This window comes from Acipenser ruthenus, chromosome 7, assembly GCF_902713425.1.
Source record: "Acipenser ruthenus chromosome 7, fAciRut3.2 maternal haplotype, whole genome shotgun sequence".
Taxonomy (NCBI): Eukaryota; Metazoa; Chordata; class Actinopteri; order Acipenseriformes; family Acipenseridae; genus Acipenser; species Acipenser ruthenus.
Window position 1 is genome coordinate 62,833,794 of NC_081195.1, and position 21,905 is coordinate 62,855,698.

General features: G+C 36.2%; 1 protein-coding gene across 10 annotated transcripts in view; it reads left to right on the plus strand.

Moving 5' to 3' along the window:
- The first annotated feature begins 408 nt into the window (after positions 1-408).
- si:dkeyp-27e10.3 (UPF0606 protein KIAA1549) overlaps positions 409-21,905 on the plus strand; it is a 67,131-nt gene continuing 45,634 nt past the window's right edge. For 7 of the 10 annotated variants that reach the window (XM_059027525.1, XM_059027527.1, XM_059027531.1 and 4 more), the window contains exon 1: positions 411-1,861. In XM_059027525.1, coding sequence (XP_058883508.1) covers positions 1,726-1,861 — 136 coding nt within the window. In that variant the 5' untranslated portion in view covers positions 411-1,725. Of the gene's footprint in view, positions 1,862-21,905 lie in introns of all 10 variants that reach the window. The other 3 variants (XM_059027524.1, XM_059027530.1, XM_059027528.1) reach the window with 2 other exon arrangements.

Below are 21,905 nucleotides of genomic sequence, written 5' to 3' on the forward strand. Positions count from 1 at the left end.
GGTTGCCATGGGTTACAATAGCTTCGATCTCGTTGTTTTTGGAGAAGCACAAAATTGTGCAAAAAAAAAAAAAAAAGAACATGGGAACCCTGTGCGCATGACGTGTCTGTATGTACTGTTATGAATGAGGATAATAAAAAAAAACACATATACATTTAAAAAAAAAAAAAACACAACACATGACATTTTGCTCCTTTAAGACCAGGCTGACGTTGCACAGTGTAACCACGACAGACTCCTGCTGCAGTAACGCTGTCACAGGCTGTCACAGCAGGGGCAGGGGAAGACAACCTAACCCAGTGGAAATGCTGAAGGGCACTGGCTTTAACCAATGAACACTATCAACTAAGCCACTGATGTCATAAATGTCTAATCAGAGAAGAGTGTAGGAGGTTTCATTTGAAACAATCCAAAACGTTCTACACTACAGCTTGCAAAGTCTGAATTGACTAGCGGCGGCCACCGCACAAGCGAAGGATGCTCTATAAGTAGATTCTGGAAGAGGAAGAAAAAAAAACATTAATTTCACAAAGGTCGTCACCCCCTTCAGGAAAGCAAGCTGCAGCTGCATCTGTTTGCCTATGCAAACGAGGTAGCTTGGAAGGAATATGCAAGGAAACTAGTCGGCAGGCTAAAAAGAATAAACCGTTATGAAAGTCTTGGTAGGAAACGTGTCTGGGGCATGCTTAGGTGGTATCCAGGATATATTGCATTGTCAGTTCCACCTTCTCCGCTGTTTTGCATTGAACATTTATTACGTTTACTTTGCATTAAGGTTTGTTGCACTGATCTATACAGAAGTGGAATGTGCTGTTATGAGAACATGAAGAGAATTCTACAGTCTGGACATTCATTCAGCATGGGAAAGTTTGAGTTTCTTGAAAAGACAACCGCTTCTTAAAAAGACGCGAAAGAATTTGGACATCCCTGTACTGTAATAGGGAAAACTGAAGGCGCTATATTAAAATTACCATTGGTGAATGGTGGCTATTGCCTTGGTATACGAAGAAACGTGCAAACTGTTCATTAATGATTTGCATTTGTAATTGTTATTCGCCACCGTTTGCGAGGACTGATAAAAATGTGTAAAGGTATTGGAACAAATTCTTCAAAGGAAGGATAAAACCGTGTTTGGACAGTTTCCGTGGATGCAAATCTAAAATATATAGGGCTGCCAGAAAGCTATATGAAGCGTATTCAGTTCTATAATAAATACAACAGCGTAAAACGATATGAATATGCATTTTTCCTTTTTATTACCCATAGAGGACAAAGGAGTATGGTCTTTTTGGCTTATTTAATATAACGTTTATATTGATCAGTGCCAATACATTGTGCTCGTGTAATGTATGTAAGAATGGGATTTTCCGGTTGAAGAAGCGTTTTGCCTGTATTAAAATTTCATCAATGAAAACTGGATTTGGTGGTCATTTTACTCATTGTGGATGCAAAAAGAAACATTACTGACAACCATAATTAATATGATGTAAGAAAACAAAGGCAACATATTTACAGAAAGGAGGAATAATAATAAAACAGAAAGACGGTATTAAAACCACGTACATTTTTATGTTGAACATAGTTGTTAGGTGTGTGGTTTATTTAATTCGCATTGTACACATCCTTTAGGCGTTTAAGTGAAAAGCGGAAAGATAAACGACTAAAAGCCATCATCCTGGGTGGAATTTTATTGCGGTTGGATGAAAATGTCATGAATTGTATGAAATGGAAGGGATGATTCATTTGGTCATTGGCTCTGAGGTCGTCTGCTCCAGAACCTCTGGGTTTACCCGAGCCTACTGCGCCTTCTTACTGGGGTCGGTGGTGCTGGTTTCCGTGGCAACAAGCTCACCTGTATCCGGTAAGTGATCCTTCAATTACACGTCTTTTTTTATTTTCAGTGGAAAGAGTGTCACATGAGATATCCAATTTGCTGAAACTGCCTTTGTGTCTGCCCAGCAGTTAAATACGTTCGTCTTGTAGGTCGACATTTTGTGTTCGTTTAACGAATAAACGATAAAGGAATGTTAATTGAGTTAAGTTATTATAAACACACCGTTGTTTACCAGGGAAGCCAGTCTAAAAGTAAAAGTTACAAGTACACTTACACGTGTTCATACTATATACAGTACATTATATATAGTAAGGTCATATTCATATACATATGACTGGAGTTCGACCACATCTGCAGTGTAAACGATTCTGGATAAAGGAATCAAACAAATGTTGTTACAATGTTTGCAGCGGGTTGCAGTATCTATTTGGTTTACATTATGTATGATACAGCATGCAAACACTCATCAAGCATCTGCGAGTTAAAAGTGCTTGTGCAATAGTTGGTATTTGTACATAGCCATGCTCTGTTGTAACCCAGGAAAAAATAAAATAAATAAATAAATAATAACAATAATAACAGCTAATAATAATAATAATATTAATAATAATAATAATAATAATAATAATAATATGTAACACAATTTTTGTTCCTGGGTAGTAAGTGTTATTTCCTAATTGCTTATGCCTCAAAAGTATAGAAAATGGCTATTATTCCCCACAAACTTTGCTTTTGTGACCAGGACAGTGATATTTTGAAATTTACCTATTTCCAATGAGAAAACGGGTGAATTTGTGTCTTTTCGTTCACATAAAGTCAGAAAAAAACAACATATGAAACCAAATTAACATGTATTTATACTAAAGTAATACAAAAATGACTACAAAAGATTTAGAAGTGAGTAGTTTTTTGAGATTTACGATTATACTGTAAATCACTTTCACGAATCAGCCCCCAAATGTAGTCTCCCATCATGTTCTCGTTATACTGCCCTTGGTAGCGGCGTTCAAAGTCCAGTATATCCTGGTGGAAGCGCTCACCTTGCTCCTCCGAGTACGCTCCCATGTTCTCCTTGAATTTATCAAGATGAGCATCAAGGATATGGACTTTGAGGGACATCCTACAGCCCATTGTGCCGTAGTTCTTCACCAGAGTCTCAACCAGCTCCACATAGTTTTCGGCCTTGTGATTGCTCAGGAAGCCCCGAACCACTGCGACAAAGCTGTTCCAAGCCACTTTCTCATTACTAGTGAGCTTCTTGGGGAATTCATTGCACTCCAGGATCTTCTTTATCTGTGGTCCGACGAAGACACCGGCTTTGACCTTTGCCTCAGACAGCTTAGGTCTCAGAAGTCTTGAAGGTACTTGAAGGCTGCCGACTCCTTATCTAGAGCTCTGACAAATTGTTTCATAAGGCCCAATTTGATGTGCAGTGGTGGCATCAGCACCTTCCGGGGGTCCACCAGTGGCTCCCACTTGACGTTGTTCCTCCCCACAGAGAACTCGGTCCGCTGTGGCCAGTCCCGCCTGTGGTAGTGCGCCTTGGTGTCCCTGCTGTCCCAAAGGCAAAGATAGCAGGGAAACTTGGTAAAACCGCCTTGGAGACCCATCAGGAATGCCACCATTTTGAAGTCTCCTATGACCTTGATGCCATCTCAGAAAAATGCAGATATGTATCCACTTAGGCAGCTGGAACTAAACTGAACTGGTGGGCTTAAGGCCCCTGTATTTATACTACTATTTATATTACTGGAAAGTTCTAGAAAGTTCTAGAAGTTACTCCAAGTTTACTCAGCACTGAATCTATCTGGAATGTTCTGGAAAATAGGTAAATTTCAAAATATCACTGTCCTGGTCACAAAAGCAAAGTTTGTGGGGAATAATAGCAATTTTCTATACTTTTGAGGCATAAGCAATTAGGAAATAACACTTACTACCCAGGAACCAAAAAAAAATAAAAAATTGTTACACGGTGTAATAATAAATGGTGTAACTAACAGTGATAACATCTTACAGGGAGTTGTTTCTAACCATAAGGTAACCGAATTTTGAAATACATACAATATGTAAAAAGTGTTTGGTACACTATACTTTTAATAGACCTACAATACATACCTGCATGTACTGGGGTTTTCTTTTTTGTGTTTTAGAGATTATTTACACATCATATTAAATGTACACTGTAGTTGATTTGGTTGCAATTAAGTTATACCTACAGTATAATAAATGCAGTATAGGATGGATAGTTGAAGGCACACAGTATTAAGATTTGTACATTGTTGTTTAACTGTAGTTGTATTGTCTGTTTATTTATATTTTACTATACTGACAAGCAATTATTCCGTTTGTAACCATAGATACCATGCACCACAACATGCCCCTCTGACCTTAAAAATATTTGGACACTGGTAACTTGAAAGTGCCTTTTGAGGTTTTAGCTGGCTCTTTGAGCTAATATATATATATATATATATATATATATATATATATATATATATATATATATATATAACATTTCCACAACAAATGATATAAAAAGATTATGGAACATTATTATTTGTAAAAACTTTTTTTTTAAACAACTAACAACAAACAAACAAAAAATCTAACTATGATACAGTAGGAATGAAAATACATTTAAATAAAATGAAATAAACAAACGTTAAAAAAACGACACAGAGTAAATCTCAACTAACATAAATCAGATTGTGTTACATTAGTTCACCCACTGCAGATGCAGCAGGACTAGATCCATACAGTGGTCCCCTCAAGAAAAACAATAACTCTTAAAAGACCAAGCTAGATAGGAGCTGCTGGGGGATGTGGAGAGTGCCGGAGGACAGAACAGTCACTTTTGCTGTAGTAATGCCTGGCATTAATATTCTCCAAATGGAGTAAGCTAATTAAATTATTAATGGCTTAAACTGTGATACATTTTACTAATATTGGTGTTACACTAGCACTCATCCATAATTTTAAATACTGAATTATCTACTACAACTTAAAGAAACGAAAATAACTAAGTGGTTGGTGCACCATGTGAGGATTCCCTAGCTGTTGTAAATTGCTCTAAACAAATATGACTGTGGTTTATCACACCTTTGTATAGGTTGATCAAATCAGCCCCTTTGTCCAGTATAGACAAACACTCGACATTCAGTCTTACAGTTAAGTAAGCAGATGATCAGACGTTTTAGTTATGTTTAGAGTATAGATTGCCACATATACGTATACATTTATTGATAGTGATTTGATTTTATTTACATTGAAAGATGTTATAGTTTGTTTTCACTGTTTAGATTTGGATAGATTTGCAATCTCCAGTGTTGTTGTTAAAAAAAGAAATGGTCTTACCCAGCATTAGCAAAAATCCATCGTTACATATGTGGTCATTTAGTCCCAGGGTGATTTCAATTAGAAAGCTGGCATGCCCAGTGCTTCCTGTCCTGTTTCGGTGAAATGGAACAACGTTTGGCTGGCGGCCTGCAAGTTCCAAGGCTACATATGAATGCACCGGTTAGTCATGATATCAACATGTCTACGAAGCAATCTATATGACTAGGCCGTGATTGTATACTAGGCAATTTATACTTGGGATATACTGCTTATTTTGAACTTCTGCTGTAAATATTTCACAATCAAAGATACAACTGTGAAAATCAGAACAGTGATTATAGGGAACGAATGGAAACACCACCAGTACCTCAATTGCTTGTGAAGCTGGTGTCTTGTACTGGTGGATGCATTTTGAACCCCATTACTCTCCTGCCACTGTTAAATGCATCACCAAGGACAGCGAGAAATGCATTGGTATGCTGCACCACTGTCCATGATCCTGCATTGTCAGTCCTGATGCATAATGTGACACCAGTGTCTGCCTGTGCCAGTGCGTTGTCAGTCATTGCTAACAGTATCAAGTATTCCTGCCAGGGTTCATGTACATCAGCTTGGTAAACATTAAGTGTGTTCATGGCTTGTTACTGCAATTCAACACATTTGGGAGGAATTATTTAGGAAGTAAGTCAACTAATTAGATCAAAAATCAAGTTTTAAAATACTGTTGCATAAAATGTAGTGCAGAATGGATTTCGGATCATGTCCTAATTACCGTTGCTAGGAGTATTTTATGTGAAGTGGTTCTAGGTGACATGATTAACCAACCGGCTGTTTCCTTGACTGATTGGCATGCTTTGTAGCCAGTATATGCTTTGACCCTGAAGACACTTCTGAGTAGAATTGACCTAGGATGTAAACTTGAACAAAGTAAGGCAAGCAAACTGAGGCCTTTCTTTAACCGCAAGATATTGAAAAAATGAAAATACATTTTTTTTGCAGTAACATTTTTCAAAACTGCACATTTGAGACCTATGTAGTGAATGGAATAGAGTTATGGAATTATTTAATCAGCTATAATGAGTGGTGTAGTCAAGCCGGAAAGCCGTTCCGGTACTTTTTTCTATAGGCAGAACCTTGACTTAAGAATTAACTTTAGAACATTTACCGATTTGTTATGAAAATGCTTATCTAGTGCCTGAGCGCTCTAATTTCAGTGCCTGGGCATCAATGAAGCGATCTATTCTCTGTTGGGAAATCAAATTAGTCTTTCCGTTGAATGCACACTAGGATAAAAAAAATCAGTGTCCGATTCCCTACCAGTTTTGATGGTACACTCCAAATTGGAGTCTGATAACCGGCTCATATTTTAAATGTTTGCAGAGTCAAACCTCCCGCACAATCGTCTGATTCAGTCAGTCATCTTTCCGATGCAATGAAGAGAACATTAGGGACTTATATTACAAACTACAGTACTACTTTAAGAAGGTTAACAATTTTTTTTGTAATAATGCTGACGAAAACAGCTGACAGCAAAAGTGCATCTTAGGACTGTGGGCATAAATACTGGTTTAAAGCTGCTTTGCACATCAGTCACTGAGACCCGGTGATTGGAGTGAGCGACTGCCCTTGCTGTTGTTCATTCTGCCCTTGCTTTTAAGATTTAATATATATTACAAAAGCATAAATAAGTGCTACATATTTATTTAAAAAAAAAAAAAACACTGGTAAGTAATGTTATAAACAATTTATTTATCTTGTTTTTTTTCTCACAACTTACAGTACCAGAACCGCTGTTTTTTTGGTTTTTTTTTATCTGATCCAGGAAAAAAAAATATTCAGAATGTCGCTAGATGCTTACAGAACAAGCCAAATTTGGCTGGAAAATCTGCACTGGGAGAGTAGTCTAAAAGTTGCATGCGAGATGCATGCATTACCCATTACTTAATTTTATTTGTACCTTAAGTTCAATGTACAAATAAAACAAGAATTTGTATCATTTGTTTTAGAAAAATCTATATTTTAATTGACGTTCCGGTACTTTAAGATTCAGGACTACACCACTGACTATAACCTCTTGAATACAGGTGATGGTCTGATTCTATTCATATGTTTATGAATTGTATGCCTCAAATTGTTACTCCTTGGCAACAGGTTAGCCCCCCCTCCCCCCAAGAAGCCACAATTGAGTCCATAAGTGTTGTAACGTAACACACAGACCATTAAACATGAATGAGTCAGTTCAACCCTCCATAATTTGAATTACGACACTTACTCTGTAGCATTTGCACTTTGGTGTTATGAATAGGGTTCTGCAATCCCATACAATAAATCAAGCATTGTTCACACACAGCATGGTAGAAAATACTGTAATTGCTTTGTTCATTGTTTCATATAAAGAGGGACAGTAGCACTGGCTGTCATGCACGGTGCTGGCAGGCAGCATTAGAGGTTCACCTCAGTTCTGACCTTAACACCCCCTGCTATTCAATCCTGGGACTCACTCAGGTAGAGACTGCCAATTGTGCTGAACTGTGCCAAACAGTGTGGAGATTTTGTGATGTAGACTAAATAGAGGACAGGGCTGAGCAATGTTTCACATTTTCCACAGCAAGTATTTTTTAAGTAATCTAACATTTGTATGTTTCATTATAGGCCGTCTGACCTCACAAGCTCATACTGTTTGAATAAAGCAAACTTTCAAAGTAGGGTCTCGCTTCAGGACCATTTTTAGTTTATTAACTGCTAACAACTAGTATACTAACAGATTAACAAATGTTGCTCCTTTTGTGTTAATAGTGCACAATAACTGTATTGATTTTTCACCAATATACAACACACTTTTATTTTATTTTAAACTCCTAGCCCCTCAGAAGTTTCACAATACATTCCACTCTAACCTTGCGCTTATTTATGGGATTATGAGGACTGTATGTGGCTGCACTGGTTCTTTCACACAATGAACTGTGAGAAGTCTAAGTGAACAGAGACAGAATGCACAATTTCAAGTTGCCTCTAGTTAGAAATGACTGTGTGACATCTCCAGCTGCTATTGATGCCAGCCTTCAAATTTGAACTCAAGAAATGCATTTTCCATATAAATGTAGACAGCAGCACAGTAGTATTCGTCTCCCATGAGTCTTTCAAAGCCAAACTCGTACTTCACCATTGAGAAGATTTTAAGCGATTGTTTTCTTAGAATAAAACAAAATAAACCTGTAATTGGTTGATGCTACCTGTTAGGAATAATTGTTGAGCACCCTGTGCTAACCTGAGGGTTATTTTTGCAGCCCTCAACCTACAAGACCCCCTTACGACACAGATCGGTTATACAAAGTTGCATTCTTAGATTTTTTATCATACATTTTGTATTTTAGTTTATCAGACTTTTTTTTATTGTATAGATATTTATATTTGATCATCCGAATGCTGAACATGAACTGTTTTTCTGACCTTTTTTGCCAACTTGTTCTTTTAAACAAAAACAGAAATTAAACAGCCATAACAGTACAACAGGTTTGGCAAAATGAAGCCAACATTACATTTACAGTTTAATTACATATTACTGTTTGTTAAAACTCATTTGCCCATGCGTCTGTATAGCACAGCACAGTTTTACATGGTCTTCTGGAATGATGAAAGTAAATGAAACCATTATGCATTGAGAAGGTAAACAAGTACTTCTCTGCAATTCTGTGTACTTGGCAATAATAATAATAATATTTCACATGGGCGTAACATCGTGTTGGAAATGTTGGAATAGTGTTGCACTTAAACCAGTGTTTGTTGTGTATTTAATTTTCACTGTATTTAATTTCTGTCACTGTAGCTTTAAGACCCAACTGTGAGTTATTTTAAGTACCCTTTTTTTCTTTTGTGAATGTTTTTTAGGGATTGTTTGATGTTTTGTGGTCATCTTGTCTGCCTTATTTAGCTTCTTTAATAAAGAGCTGAACACAGGTGTAGCACTAATTATTGATATTTCATGAGGAACAGTCTCAAAGTGATGACTAGTTGTAGGCTTCCATGAAGGAATTAGGGGCAGTGCTCTTTGAGGAATAGTCACATAACCCTCCATAACAGACTTGACAGTGAATCAGAGACACCCTTTAAAATGTAATTATTTTTAATTTATTAAGTAGTCATTTGGCTTGGACTTAGTTGTAGAAGTTAAGTAGTAAAAATGGGCACACGCTACGGCTAGTTTGTTTTCGTCTGATTTCTACAACTTCAGAACAGTCAGTCTTTATGATCAAAATAACAAGACCTACAAAACGGTGGGACATTCAATTCTTTGTAGTTTCAAATGGTCTTATAAAATGGAATCATATGACTGTTCCAAGAACACAACACCAGTGACCACAGCTGAGCGTGCAGCATACCATTCACTGATTCTGTCTCTTAGTGTTTTTATCATTAGATTCTTTACTTGTTAGATCTCATGTAATGTGATTAACAGCAATGACATCAGACGTAATGATTTAATGGGTTGTTTTTGGTTTCTTAAAGCACAAACACAGACGTTTGAACAAAGGAAATGTTCTAGATTGTGCTAATAGGAATCCTGTAACTGGCGTGCTAGTATTTTACCCTGAATAAAACAATGTTAAAGAAGAAATCCTTTTCAAATGACTTATTTTCCAAGAGGTCTTAGTTTTGAAAGATGTAGTTTAGGTACGTTATGGGAAAAACAAGGACAATGGTAAAAAAGATCCCCCTTCCAAATAAACTCTGTCCTCAGTAAAAGTTATTTATACATAATATCATTATAATATATAAGAGAAAGGTGAGAAACACTCTGCTGTACAGTAGAATGTGTGTTATCTATTTCAGACGTAATTTATGCATTGGTTTTCTTTGTATAATATCTTTTTTCTAACGTGAAGCCACCGAATACATTGCAAGCTGTGTTAATTCGAATATTTGTCCTATCACCAGTAATTCAAAATCCCCCTGGTGAGAATGTATATGAAAAATGTTCATTTTCATGAACTTTGACTTACTGTTTTCTCCGTGTGAAAATGAATATTGTTTGATACAGTTTGGCATGTTCCTTTATGGTAACAATTTGATTTGAAGCCACATTAGCTTAAAAAGTTGGCCTGATTTCCATTTCTTTTAGCTTTAACTATACAGCATGATTGTTTGTGCCATGAGTGTTTATTGTTTTCCTTCAAGACCGTTGCTAATAGAACATGGGCAGTGACCCTTCTAAGTTCCTACCACAGGAATCAAACGGTGGGTGAATAACAGAGATTAGAATTGGCTTGGGTCTTAACAGTTGTACACTGCATCCTTAACTAACAATGTAGGCATGTATTCAGCTTGATATTATTAGCCTGCAGTGTGTGAGTAAAGAAACCGGGGGATTTGTTTAATTTTGGAAACTCTCATAAAGAAGTCATTCAGAACAGTGTTGGCTGTCTCTTGCAGTGGAATGCATTGGCTAAATCAATTTCCTGTCGTGTGGACAGAAACAGTCTAAGGACTAGATATATAAAATGATTAAGATTATGCAAAACCAAGAAGACACCCCTTCCAACCCCTTTTTTAATATTTCATCCATTAAATAAGAATGTGACTCTTCAGTTTGCAGTTTGCATTTTCTTTGGCACGAATGCGCCTTGTAATGTAATCACTACAGTACTTCACCCATACTGCCCATGCTTGACCTGTCTCTGCTACCGTAAGCCACCAAAATGAATCTGTTTTTTCAGGATTTTATTAATCTGTACTAGAGGCAGTCCGTTTTTTTCTACTGGGATGATTTTCAGTGTAATAACTGTGTAATATGTCCAGTTGGTAGGTTGGTTGGTTGAGAATATTATGAACAAACATGGAAAACTACTTATCTGGCCAGTAGGGGGACTAACAATATGGAGAAGATATTTTTGTTTCTGTTAGACAGTGTATACAACATCTACTTTACCAATAATTATTACCACATGTACCAATATCTATACTGCACCATGTCAAATCTACCAACAGGTATTTTTTTACACTTTATCCCAGCAATTCCCCCAGAACAGACAAATCCTGACATTGTCAGAGACATGAAAACCGGGTGTTGACACTGTGGGCACAGCACTGACTAGGTTTCTTGTGAATAGATACAGAAATAAAATTGTGAATACATTCATAACCCACTCGGCACTTCAGTTCAGAGAGATCAGGAACAAATGGTGGGGAGTGCAGAAGAAGGAGAGATCAAAGCCTTTCTGTTTCCTCTTGCACTGCACTGCATGTAGCTAACATTTTATCAGCAAGGTCTGTAGCCAGGAACTGAATTTGATGACGTCAGACACTCCTGTAGCTTGTGATGACTGCACACCTTCCACTGTCTTTACAAAAATGGTTTAATCGTTACTTTATGGGCTTGACTTGGCTGCAGATGTTGTAGGAAAGGGTCATGTCAAAATCTGCACAACCTTCAGTCACGTTTTGGATGTGCTGAATGAGAAAGGTTGCCCTTGGTCTTTTAACTGGTGTTTTTTCCCTGGGTAAGCACATTGGAAATCATTCTGAAACAAATGTTCATTGACAGGGAAGCTTTATGGCAGATGCAATGGGTGAGCCACAGCGCCTATCAGCACCTTTACATGTAAAAACTACAAGATTGAACTGTAGTCCTTCATTATTATGAAGATGAACCGTAGTCCTTCATTATTATGAAGATGAACGCTAGTCCTTCATTTTTATGAAGTTACTATACAAATTATTAGGGCCTTGTACCATTAAAATAATGTTCTTTGAAAGGTAACATTGCACATTACCTGTGGAAGCTTTTCTTTTTATACAAGCCCCTCACAGATCTAGACCCAATATTTAAAACTTCAGTAAAAATGAAAAGTATAAATATCCTTTGCTGGGGATAAATATTCCTGGCAACAGTAAGATAGTATAGGAGGAGGTATACATACTTGTATATTTGTATACCACATTTTATAGTACAACATTTCTACAGAACCATTTATATCATTCTAACTGTGCTGGCATGGATTCTTGTTGAGAACAGTTTATTCACTAACAGCACTATAAAATAAAATGAAGTTTAATGAGTACCGAAAGATTGCTTTCTACATGTATTTTATATCTGCCTATGGGCATCAGGGTCTCAGATTGTATGCCCCAAGCTGCTTACAGTAATCATGCAGAGAAGTGATTCAGCAGTAACTGAAGAATAAAGCAAATATGTTTGTGTCTGTTCTTTTATTAACATAAACCAATACCCCAAAATGTTGGCAAATGCTTGTTTGTATAGTTGCTGTATACTTACTTTTTACTCTACATAAACACTCAATATCACTAACAAAAATGAAACAATACAGTTCTCTGTTTACTTGTAAGGTGTGCCTGATCATGCCTCTTGCAAAAGACAACTGCATAGACTGTATTCTTTATGGAGAACACAACCTTCCCTTCAGTATGTAAAAAGGTTGTGTAAGGAATGGTGCATTTAAACTTAATTGCAGGTACAGTCAAGGAGGACTGAGGGCTAACAACATATTTCAATGAAGGGAATAGGCAAGATGTAGGCATCTCTAAATAACATCTTTAAATAAATAGGCCATGTGGACACATGAAACCAAAATAAGCTGTAATGTACTGTAAGTTCAGCTTAAAGACATTCATTAGTTATATAGGTATTTAATAATGTATACACATAAGCTGTCATACCTGTTTTGGAATATATACTCTACATCAAATATGTATGATGCAATGTGGTAGTAAAACTTCATTTAGTAATAATGATAACAATAATAATGAATAACACTTTGCGATATTGACTTCATATTAGCTACACACCTTTACTCTACATTTCTCCGGGTCAAGTTGGGTGTGGGTATTGTACAATAAAAATGAACCCTCTGGTGGCTGCCACCGCTTCAAGCTCACATGACTTTTTCTGTTTCTGCATGATAGAAGCAGCACACTTTAAGACATGCTGGGCAGTGTGGTCGAATGCTTAACAACGGATTCTCAGATTGAGATATTTTCTCAGCCAGTGTAAAATAACTGGTGTGCAGCAAACGTGTGCTAAAAAAAAGAATGAGAAAATCAAAGCTTACCTTACAACATAGGATGCATATTATTATTATTTATTTCTTAGCAGACACCCTTATACAGAGCGACTTACAATTGTTACAAGATATCACATTATTTTTACATACAATTACCCATTTAAACAGTTGGGTTTTTACTGGAGCAATCTAGGTAAAGTGCTTTGCCCAAGGGTACAGCAGCAGTGTCTCCCACCTGGGATTGAACCCACGACCCTCCAGTCAAGAGTACAGAGCCCTAACCACTACTCCACACTGAGCCCTGTTTTCCACATGCTATAATGATAAAGTCAAAAATGACACTTTCTGAATTATAAATGTTTTCCTTTTACTCGGAATTAACTTTTTTTTCATACTCCTTTAATTAAAGGGCACTTTCAACACAACTTAATGGGAAGTAGAAAGGCTGAAATAGGACTGTCCTATTTTCCATTAACATTGGTTGTCCCAGTATCTGAAATTATGCATAAAAGCTTCTACAGCTAAAAGAGAATAAATATTTACACAGTTTGAGGAAGGATTCTTCTGGTTTACATTTTCAAATCTCAAAAAGCATAATTCAGAAACTGTAGGGGGTTATACTAGTATTTAGCTTTGCACTCACATTCGTTTTTGTGTTAATTTTAATTCATATCTAAATTATTAATAATTATTTATTTATATATAACAAAATACGTATACTGTGTTATACTTGCAAATCTTGGCTGCTAGCTGTTTAAGTGTGTAATGCTATGATACTATGGAAAAGGAAATATAGTGGTAGATTATCTATATATTGTGAATAACACTTAAATACAATTTTGAAAAAATGCTACAAGTATATTTCTGTGAGAACGAATAATGCATAATGAGGTTCACCTTTGTAGAGGCTAGTAGCACCATTTAGTAGATACTAATAACTTAAACTTTTCATCAGAGCTGTCCTTCAAGTTAGGAACAAGAACCTGTATGCCCCCAATCTGTAACAACAAGGCTTTCTGTGGACAGCAATGAAGACAGATTTGGAAAATCCAAAGTTTATTTTTAAATAAAAAATTTGAAAAGTTTTTTTTTTTTTTTTTTTTTTTTTAATATAATTTCATGTTGGGGGAAAAAAAGAGCGGGCGTCCAAAATGAAATAATTTTTGAACTCTGTATGAAAGCAAAATTGTGATCCTACTTCTCCGCTGGTTCTGTACATGTGTATGTAATTGAATTTGTTTGTTAAAATGCTTCCACACAAACACAGACATTTCTCCAACCTGAGTTTTAAAGGGTAAATTATGTAATTAGAAGGATACTGAAGGAGGTACTCATGTTACAATGTATCTATTATGCACTGATCAGAATAATTTCGGCTATAATGTGGGATTTTTATAGTTCTGTTGTCTGAGTCAGTTATTTGTGATTGAATGCTGTGTCTTCACAGGTTTTAATGGAAAACACTTCAACTGCACAGCTTATTTTGTCTCCAAGCTTCTCGAAAGACTCTCCTCCACATATGAACAACCTGTTGTAAAAAACTGCGTCTGCTCTGTATGAAATTGTATCTGTTGTAGGTATCAGTGAAGCCATTTATAATTCATGCCTTGAGGGGATGAAGAGACAGATCGATGTGCATAATATATGGAAAACCACAGAGTGCTGTTTTACTGTCACTGGACCAATTGAATTGTGAAAGTAAATATTTCAATAAATTAGGTAAATAGAGTGAGCGGAAATATATGGTTTTGGGGTCCATTTTTGGTATTTTAATATATATTTTACTGTCATTGTATACATATATATACGTAGGCAAGTTTATAGTAATAATTTAAAAGCACAATTGTTTGATGCCAATAATTATTCTTCGAGGATATGCAGTCAATAAACCCAAAATAGATCCCACTTCTGGTGTCTACTGACAGGTGGAAAAAATCACACCAATTTCAAATCTTTGATCTTGAGAAACACCATTATTCCATCATTATTTGTAGGCTCTACACCAATAAGGAACCGATGAAGCACTTTATTGAGAGGGGCGGGGGTTTTAAAGAAACTTAGGGCCTGTCCTTCTTAAGTTGGAGTGAGTGGTCGCAGAATGTATATTAAATTAATAGGCCCTTCCTCAGACAAAAGATACACAATCCAAGTGTTTCACTACTTTAATTGGTATATTGCAAGGCAAAAATTTCAACAGAGGTTACTAACCCTTCCTCTGAGTAAGTTACCAAGTTTCTAAAAACAGGCCCTTAATGGTGTTTCCTATTGAATAATTGTGTTTAAGATTATTGATTTTTTAATTTTCAATTTTCACAATTGAGTTAGTTAAGTGGTAACTTGATGGTCATTTTACAAATTTTAAGCCCCACTTACTCAATGTAAAAGCCTTTGAGTACTTGGAGCCAAGTGGTGCCAATTTAATTGAGGTGAAGTAATGGTTGAGCTCAGCTGGTGCACTTTTGAGAGAATGATGTCTTATCCTGATTTGAAAAACAGGTGGAGGGTGGTTGGAGGGAAATAGAATGGCCTCATGTTGTCCTGTGATAGCCAGGCTTGTAAAATAAAAAAAAATAAAATGAATGGAGGTCCACATCTTTCTCAAGGGCATTTCTGTTTTTTAAGATAAACAGTTTCTCACAGGACTCCCCTTATTGATTGAATTTAATCTTTTGCTTTTCTGTATTTTAATTCAGTCAGCCACATGGAGCAGTAGGTTTCCAGTTAGCTTGCACGCCATATGGAGGTGCACAGTCACACTGCTCAAGAAATCTGTTTGCAATTCAGGGCTATACTCCTGTTTGTTTCTTTCATTTGGCGTTGTACAGTTTCTGATTCTGATTCTGATTATACACTTGTTTGAAATGCAGTATATTGAATATACACAGCACACTATCTCGCTAATCCAAACCCCCGGTAGTCACACCCTAAAATGCTAGACCTCACCATTATAATAAAATGCTGATAAAATATATGAAAAACATAAAGCTATCATGCGACAAAGCATTTTTTTGTGGTCCAGATTATGACCAGTAATCAAATCACTGATTTGGTCATCAGTTTAGCACATTCTATATTTGTGCTTCCCAACCCACTCAAGTGGTCTTCAGGTCAATGATTTTGCACTAAGGGGCAATGATAAAGGCAACTATAATGGCAGAATGGTACCGCATTGGTATTTTCAAAAATATTTTCACATCCTATGGAATCTGAATGGAAAAACCAATACAATCCAATCAGGGCCATATTTCAAACCCTACCATACCTTTTGTATTGCCTTAGCTAGGTAATGAGGTGTGCTGATAAATCTGCTGGGGTTTCATGACGGTAATGTATAAATCCTAGGTGTTCCGGTATTACACTGATTTTATCCATTAGGTTCTTTCGGTCCAGTTGCTCATATTTTGTAAAACAAGAGCATCTTTTCAAATTGCTCTGCATTCCTCCTTGGATAGGTAGCAGGGAAACAAAGTATCCACTATGTGTTGGGCTTCATTGCAAGTGTATCAGTTCTATGCGTCAAGGCTTCCTTTGTCAAATATAAAAGCAACATGATACATGCTGGATATTTCGCCCAAATATAACCCTGTGTGCTTGTGACAAGGTGTGATTATGAATAGCTCCAGAATAATTAATCAGCTACATTTCCTTTCACCATAGGAATTCCAGCATGGTATTTTCAGTTCACCAACAACTAATTTTATTAAATGTTGAAAAACAAATAACAAAACCAACTGCTTTTAAATCATAGTCTAGACGTTTGTTTTGTGCATCCTAGACTCTTGAGCACGACCATAAAGTCAAGTATTGCATTAAAACAGGTGTGGCAGCGTACAGTTTGTGATTACATTGTACAATATGACAACGTGTTATGCAAAGCTCAAAGCTTTTGATGTTACCAGAAATATAATTTCCCTGATCATCTGTAGTTAGAGCTATAGCAGACAATCATTTTTGCAGACAGCTTAAATTCTTCCAAGATTCTAAACTCCAGCAGTCAAAAGTTCACGAGACAAAGTGAGTGTTTGGGTCTCAGTTTTTTTTTTTTGGGTGCACTTTGCTGTACACTAAATGGTTTGTCAAGAGGCCTCCAATGTACTCCTAATTTCCAGTAACTGCCTGTAAGAGGCATGTATAATGGAATATGAGTTTATTATGTTGTTTCCGGTTTTCACCAGGTATTGACACGAATGTACTTCATTATTTGTGGTTGTTGCGGTTGCTGTTTCCATTAGCCTTACAAATTGATGGATGAAATTGATTTTGAATTTGAGAAAGAATATATTGTCAGACTGGGAAATGCCTCTCGCCCTGTCTAGTTCATTTGTAGCTCCATAGTTGCACAGCATTGATTCAAGTGGGTTAACATAAAGAAATATGTCAATTTGGTGAGTTTTTCTAGTGTTCTAAAGTTACCGTACTGAATGCTACATGCTTAGTTTTGCTGATCCTTTTGAAACTGTTCTTTTATAAAACCATCTTTGTATTTTGGTCTAAGCTTTATATGTTGCAAATGTTGGCAAAAAAATCACCTAATTTAATTTCTCAAGAGACAGTCTAGTTTGATACTGTGTTACACAATATTGGCACAGCCCAAAATAACGTCAGACTGTACAACAAAAAACTCTCAGTAATGTTAGTAAATCTGTACATAATCTTTCTCAAAACAGGTTTTTTTCACAAGATATTCCACAAAAGGCACAAACCACAGGTGATCTTTATGGCATTTGTTTTTCTTGTTTCTTGTGGTTAACTAAACCAATTGTGATAAAATGGTTACCACAAGTTTTACAGTTGTATCAAAATCCGGTGAGGAATGATGTTACTAAAAATACTTGTTTAAACTGCATTAATTACTTGGCTCAACAAGGCTGGACAGCCCTATGCTTTTATAACCGGGTCAATGTAATGGAAATGCAAGTACAGTACAGATTTTATTTAATGGATTACAAAGCAGATGGTACAACACCATAACATTTTTGTAGTTTACTGCATTAATTGTACTGCAATTCCCTTCTTGCTGTAATTCAAGATATCTCTGGTGGTTGTTTGCAAGGTAACAACAAAGGAACCTGCACAAATTGAAGATATTCTGTACCGTGTGTTTCTGAAGGTACTGTAACTTATGCAACAGAAAGTGTTTAATCTGCATCTTTCTCAAAACATTTGTCAACTTAAAGTCTCGTCCTTTAGCAACATGCATCCGGTGTATTGTATTACATTTCTTAAACAGTGATTTGTTCCATTCTAGTTTAGTTTAAAGTCCCTAAAGCACAAATGTGGAGTAAGGTCATTCTAAAGCAATAGTGTTCCCAAGTAAACACAAGTAAACTGAACAGATACATTTGTATTTTTTTCAAGTATCATTTGTATGTAGAAGTTATCCAGTGCTGGTCCTGCTTGTGCTGTGAATTAATTGTAGTATGACACTTTGATTGTAATTTGTCTTAACAAAAATGCAGGACTAAGATTTTTTAAAAACATGTTTGTGTTCCTCAATAGTTACCTTAGTAACGGGTACTGGAAAAAGTAAATGTTCTTTCTTTTTAATGTGCTGACGATGTTAAACTTTTCGTTTGGCACCCACAATCCCTAAAAACGCAAAACAAATGGTTTTGTTTGGGGCCTGTTCAGCTGCCTCTCACGCTATAAGGAAAAAGATCAAAGATACATTTTAGGTAGTAAAAAGACACATTGAAATTGTCTTCAGCGTTTCTTGTTGTTGTCAATTGTTATGTTATTTTTCTGTTTTTTCTAAGAAATCTCTCCTGTGCAAAAACAAAGATATCAGCAGTCTCCAATGGATTAAAAGTACTCTGATTAAATATACTGGAGCCTTCACTGAATCAAGAGGACTGTCTGCCTGTCTCTGGTGTCATTCTATTTTTAAACATGCTCTTTGAGATAATAGCATATTTCAGTGTTGATCAGTATTGACCTCAGCATTAAGAATCCCATGTTGCAGAAACACATTTGGCTCCAAGTTGTTGAAACTCTGTAACTGGTTTGCTATGTAGTCTTAATCAGACCTTTGCTCTCGTTTGATTAAGGTTTTTTCTTGCAGTTTCCTGTCTGTATCTATTTTGTGTCTGACTAACATTTCCATTTACTCATTTTTATGCAAGAGCTGATAAACTCCTGAAAAAGAAATGCATCTCTGAGAGAGATGGGCAAAGTCAGTATTTCTGTTCAGCAGAGGATTTCTAACATACACACAAAAGACTGGCCCTTAGACCTTAGTTATAATACAAGTACTCATTGATTTTCTTGGTGTAAAGGATTATTTCCTCATGCTTGTGTGGGCCAAATTTTAGGTGAAAATCTGTAAATACTTAGAATGAAGGCTTGTGCTTATATTGTATCTATTATACTGTAGCTATTGTGTCTTATTTAAATGACTGCATGTTTACTTCAATATATGAGTTGTTGAGATATAACATTTTATTTCCAAGAATGCTCTCAAGAGGCAACAATCCTTCCCAATTAGCCACTGAGAGAATGGTACTGCTGTGGCAACATAGACATATTTTAACATAACAAAGTTATCGTATGAACCAACATACCAATGACAGTACCACAGTGCCATATCAGTATGCTACGACAATGGTACTGCTAAGGATTCTTTAGGGCAGTACACTGGTATTAGAATTATATTCATAGTGGTATTTTACAGAACTGGCAGTAAATAGAATAGAACGCTTGTTGTAGTTGAGTATGCTTAAACTAAAGACAACTATGATCTATTTTTCATTTCCATAAATGATAAATCTCAATTACCATTTTTTCATTTAAGAGAAACATATGGTCGTGTGATGCTCTCTGTTTCCACAGCTTGCTGGATTACAAGTATATAATCTAGTCACCCACCGATTATTACATGTACTTAGTATTTGTACAGGGTGCCAGCTTGCGAGATTCAGTCACGCAATTGCAGCAACCTAAATAAGACCATCTGTGGAAGCAGACTGGGTTATTAATGTCCAAGTGCTTTTTTATTGTAGAATTTAGATATTAGAAGACAGAAAGTTATTTGGTGGACTCGCCAGGAAATGATATCATTATGAGGGCTGTAATTGGTGTCTCCCAGCAGACGCTATTGCATGTTTTACATCTGTTACTCAGAAACATTAGTAATCTGACCTTGATAAACAAAGATGCAGCATTTTATAATAAAAAGAAAAACTTGTTAACGTTATACTCCTAGAGGAATTTATTGGAATCATTTCCAGTAGAATCCACAGGGACAGTGGCATATCTTACTGGATGTAAAATCATTGGGGTAATAATAGCAAAATATTTGTTACCATTTACATAACAATTAAGCAATATAGCACAACGGGGTGTGTGTCGTTGTGGAAGATCACCAATCCTCTGGTGCATTGTGAGGCAAGAGGCGAAGCAATGTGTCTTTCAACCAAGCTGAGAAGGGGCGATATTCCACAGCAACACACACCCTGGAGTAACATATTGCGATTATACTGTGATTTGAAGCCAAATACAACTAGCAGAAAAAGCCTTAACGAGAACCACGCCGATTGCCTGAGATATTGCCATAGCTGTGATATCACATAATCCACTGAAAATGAATAGGAGGAAGATCCTTGTCATTGCATTTCATTATTTTCAAGGGGTTGTAACTTGAAAGTTCTTTTGATGGCCCTGTGTTTCAAATGAGGAGCTAATATACTGTATTGTATGCTGTATAGTACCAAGGTTTTACAGAATATTGGACAGTAAAGGGCTATGCATAAGATTTGTTTGGTGTTTCAGATTGATTCCCAAAGTGTTATAGTTTTATTATTTGAGGTGTGAAAATGAATGTGCTGTCATGATATGAAATACAATTTCACTATGCATTTAATGGTCAAGGACATTGACTATGCTTATAGTGTAGCTTCTGAAACCTTAAGAAACCCTACACAATGAAAATAACGCAGCTTGTGTGCTCATAAAAAAGAGACCGATTTGGAAATTATAGAAATTATTTTTTTGTACATATTCAGCGGATCTTATTTAAAGGTGTCACTAAAAAAAAAACATTACTGAAATTAAAAACAGAATCCTTCTTTACTCTTTATCTTATTGTATAAAATAACATACCTGTAATTTTTCTTTTCATTGTTAACATCCTGACAAATTTTTACACTTTTTAAAGTCTGTTTCAAAGCTGTTTTCAAAATGGCCACTCTAGTGCACTGGGGTTTGAGATCTGCAGGAAAAAAAACAAAAACAAAACATAACAACAAGTGTTCTGCTCTGTTAGCTGTTTGGCAATGTGGACAATAATCCTTGCACTATCAGTGCACTAGAGTTGACATTTTGAAAAGAGTTTTGAAACAGACTTTAAAGTGTAAAAAGTTGTCAGGATGTTACCAATGAAAAGGAAAATTGCAGATGTTATTTAAACAGTTGTAGCAACACACTGGGATGTGTAACTCCAATATATAAATATATAAATCCAGTACACTGTTGCCAGTCTATTTGTTAGTTTAATCCCTCCTGACTTTGGGCACCTCCACGTCTACTCTGCCCTGTTCAACTAACATAGATCCATTTTTATCAGAGCTGGATGCCAGTGGGAAAATAGAGCCAGTCCCCTGAGGGGGTGGGCTGTGTGCTGTAGAAATCTCAGGCATGACAGAACTGCACCTTTTTTTCAAGATCAGAAAGTTTTCACATTTGAGTAGGAAAAGCCAAATCTCTTTTATTCTCTGGGAAAT